This window comes from Coffea eugenioides, chromosome 9 (genome assembly GCF_003713205.1).
Source record: "Coffea eugenioides isolate CCC68of chromosome 9, Ceug_1.0, whole genome shotgun sequence".
Lineage (NCBI taxonomy): Eukaryota > Viridiplantae > Streptophyta > Magnoliopsida > Gentianales > Rubiaceae > Coffea > Coffea eugenioides.
The window spans coordinates 6,960,822-6,965,172 of record NC_040043.1 but is presented as its reverse complement, the minus strand read 5'-3'; the positions used below and the strand labels follow the sequence as shown (position 1 = coordinate 6,965,172).

The window sequence follows — 4,351 nt, the reverse complement described above, 5'->3', positions numbered from 1 at the left end:
TTTTTGCCTGAGCCGTGAACTATATGGAAGACTGCTTTATCATTTTAGAATCTCATCTGAGTTGTTACTAAATCATTCTTCTGCTTTAGTTTTCTTGCAGCCACTGTATTTTTTCTGTGCTGCAATGAGCTTATGTCTTTGTTCTCCTTGATGTTGTTGAAGTACCAATATGCTCATTAATCTCAAAATTTGCCTATTAGAGGAATCCCTGACAAGTTTTTAATGTGGGGAGGCAACAATTTGACTTAATTCCAGGAAATTGTTTTTGGCAATTCAACCTGAGAAGATTCAACTAAGCGGATATTGTTAGCCTGTGATTTTTGGAATGCTTTGGTGAAAAATATGCAGCTGCAAAACATGTAAACACCACTGTGCTACATCTGCTTAAAGAGGGATCACTTGCCCTTTCATTAGCCAAATATTGGTTTTCTTCAAGTAAATTAAAAATTCATGAAGGAATAACTTCAAAAAATTCATTGTAACATACATGGCCATATGATCAATATATAGAGAATAAAACAAATGAAGGAAAACGGATCAATAACGGAAACACTTTGCATCATCCAGTTCTCTACACGAGTTAAAATTCAAATGATATAAGAGGTTATGGGATTTTAAAGTGCATCCTCTGGGAGTTGTGGCTTGTGGAGGTTCAGTCGGTGATACTAGAAGCTATTCTAATCATATGTAATGTCTTGTAGATAGGGATACGTATTAGAACACAATAGATTAATCAATCAACATTCAGAGGCTTACTCCAGTCTCCGGTTTTCATATTATATCCCATTTTTTTGTGCAGATTACCACAAATTATCTGTTAGGAAATTTGGGCAAGAACTGTTCAAGTTCAGTTGGAGTGATTGATCTTGGAGAAGAGGCTGTCCAGATGGTTTATGCTATGTCAAACACAAATGCCTTAAATGCACCAAGAACATCAGTGGGAGACAATGTAGATGTACTGGAGAAATATCTAAATGGAAGAAGATATCATCTCTACACCAAAAGGTGATAAAGCATGATCTGCATTTTGCGACATGTCTTCCCCTCATCGACCATATAATTGTTTCAACTCCCATTCTCCTCTGAGTCTATTTTGGGGAAACTGACCTCCTATTTTGCAGGTGTATCCCTCTTATGTTTCATGATGTTTTTCCTGTTTTCTTCTTCCCGTTGTAAATATTGAATGCTTTTCGTGATATTTCAACACACTGACAGTTGTGAGAAGTATGGCATACTCTCGGTTCGAGCCAAAATTCTCAAGCTCTTCAATAACACTAGCAATCCATGTGTTTTAGAAGGCTTTCATGGTAAGGAATACTTGAGCCCTGAATTCTAGTTTGTAGTGAGCACTACGGCATTTTTCTGTGTTTCCTCCTTACTTTATGTAGATATGCCTTTTTGTGCATCATCAGGTCAATAGGAAAACCATATTAGCTCCCATGCTGACTAGCAAACTATAATGAACATATGGAACATTAGTTTCATATTTATCTGTTTGTCTGCACTAATTGAAGTGTAAAGCATGTCAGCCATTGGGTTTTTGTCTCATAATCTCATTGAACATACCTCATTCGCTCTTAATTCGCCCAGGAACTTACAGATATGGAGAAGAAAAATATTATGTAACTGCAGTGACGGAGCCAGGATTTTTTCCTTGGGAGGCCAAAATTTTTTCGAACAAAATTATCTTAATATGTTATGTTCAAACTAATTTTTGTTTATTTAAATATTTGACATCTTAAAATATCAAATATTAATTTTAATTATAAAGGTATGTCTATTTCATAAATATGTAGCATAGTCATAACTAAAATTAAGATAAGAAATAACATTTGATTAAATATCTTATAACATCACAAACCACTTAAGTTGCACATTATGAGAAGATGCTCCAATATGTCACCTGTGCAAATACAAAAATATAACTATTTTCAATTAAAAAAAAGATAAACATTATGTTAATATACCTTGAAATTTCATCCTCTTTTATTAAGAGTAAATGGAGTTTTACGTTCTTTCATAGAACTAAATTCATCTCCAATTGAATCAATGCTAAATTTTCGAACAACTTCCTTTTTTTATGTACATTGTTAGGCAATCATTCAAGAAATAATCTTTTATCTTGTTTTGGAGCTTTATTTTGATTATTTTCATAATTGAAAATATCCATTCTATAGACTATAAAACCGAGCCAGGATTTTTTCCTTGGGAAGGGGGCCAAAATTTTTCTGAACAAAATTATCTTAATATGTTATGTTCAAAATAATTTCATCTATTTAAATATATGACATCTTAAAATATCAAATATTAGTTTTAATTATAAATGTTGTCTATTTAAATATATGCAGCATAGTCATAACAAAAATTAGGACAAAAAATAACCTTTGATTAAATATCTTATAACATAACAAACTACCCAAATTGTACATTATGAGAAGATGCTTCAATATGTCATTTGTGAAAAAAATAAAAATATAACTATACAATATAATATAACTATTTTCAATTAATAAAAGATAAAAGTTATGTTAGCATACCTTAAAATTTCAACCTCTTTTCTTAAAAGTAAATTGATTTTTACGTTCTTTCATAAAACTAAATTCATCTATAATTGAATCAGTGTTAAATTTTGATCATCCATTTTTTTTATGTACATTGTTAGACAGTCATTCAAGAAATTATTTTTTATCTTGTTTTGGAGTTTTGTTTTGATTATATTCACAATTGAAAATGTACGTTCTATAGTTGCAGTTGATACAGAAAGAACGAGAACAAATATAATCAATCTGCCAATAATAGGATATATCACTCAATTTCTTGTCTTCATCAAGCCTTCAAGTAATTATTTGTATATTTGTATATGAGTCAACAAGAGGATAGATCACTAATTTTAAATTTTTTATCAATTAGACTAAGGTATATATTTGTATATGGACCAATAAAGTAATTATTTTTATTTTAGCCCATTGATAATTATGAATTGAGTCTTTTATTATAATATATCAAATTGGGTCAATTTACTATGGATCATCAAATTATATGTTTAATTTTTTGAATGTTAAATAATTAGTACAATAAAAAATAAATAACTTTTTTTGAAGAAAAAATTAAATTAAAAGGTGGCTAATTCACACACACACACACACACACACATATATATATATATATATAAACTCTCATAATATAAACTAAAATTGTAAAAAATTAGGGGGGGCCAACTTTGACTTATACATATATTTACATATTATGAATTAAAATTTTCAAAACTTAGGGGGGTCCATGGCCCCCCTCTGCCCCCTTGGCTCCATCATTGTGTAACTGCTTCTCCATCCGGTTCAAGCATAACTAGATGCAAGGAATTAGTCAGACAGGCTCTGGGACTCAATAAAATACAGAATTGCAGATGTGGAGAGAAAGAGAGAGATGGAGGGGAGCCTGATCAAGACTATCTGTACATATCACCAGAATTCTTTTACAAGTCTGTTCAGGTATGCATTGGGCATGCATTATCATTACTGATGCATCTTTTCTTCCCTCGGCATTAATGCTGACCTCAGTAATTTCTATCAACAGCTTGGTCTTATCGATCGCAATGCAGACGCAGCTGTAATTCGTGCAACAGATTATGCGAACGAAGCTGATCGGGCTTGCAGGAAAAAAATGCGAGATGCAAAATCCAAATACCGATTGGAGGATCTTAACCTTCCTTATATTTGCATGGATCTAGTGTACCTGTATACTATACTGGTAGATGGATTGGGTACGTCATTTAAGCATCTCAATCTCTTGTTCGTACATTTATCCTTCAGATTAATCAGGATTCAGGAAAGATGCTGCAATTCACAGGTCTAGATCCTTGGCAAGAGATTAAATTGCTGCATCAGATAACATACCAGGATTGGTTGGCTGGACCAACATGGCCACTGGGCTATGCCATTGATGTTGCCTCATCAATCACAGAAAGCCAAATGACAGCCTAGTCATATGGGGTTTAATTTTGTTGTTATTTTACACTTGTTGTTTATGTTCCTATAGTTATGTCCATTGAAATTTGAAGAGTGCACTTGTGGTTGATCATGACAATTTTATAGCCCCTTATTTCAAAATTTCCAATTTGTTGTCCCTTTTTCAAACACGTTGATTAGTATATATAGCCATTTCTGGCTCATTCTACTATTGAATTTAAAAATATCCTAAAATATATCCCAAAAATACCACTAAAAACATCTACAGTAAAAGTTTTTCATATACATTGTTACAGCAAAATATTTCAAAAATATCCCAAAAAACAGCTAATCCAAACAGAGCCTAAATTTCACCATTTCCATCGAATGATGTTAGTATTAACTAG

The 4,351-nt window shown here is 32.1% G+C and overlaps 1 protein-coding gene across 1 annotated transcript in view; it reads left to right on the top strand.

Annotated features, from left to right (window-relative positions):
• The window catches only part of LOC113782086 (probable splicing factor 3A subunit 1), a 17,586-nt gene extending 13,606 nt beyond the window's left edge, over positions 1–3,980 (top strand). Inside the window, exons 3-7 of the mRNA XM_027327998.1 lie at positions 90–105; positions 800–1,005; positions 3,404–3,488; positions 3,574–3,747; positions 3,810–3,980. Coding sequence (XP_027183799.1) covers positions 90–105; positions 800–1,005; positions 3,404–3,488; positions 3,574–3,747; positions 3,810–3,980 — 652 coding nt within the window. The remainder of the gene's footprint in view (positions 1–89; positions 106–799; positions 1,006–3,403; positions 3,489–3,573; positions 3,748–3,809) is intronic.
• The last annotated feature ends 371 nt before the right edge of the window (positions 3,981–4,351 follow it).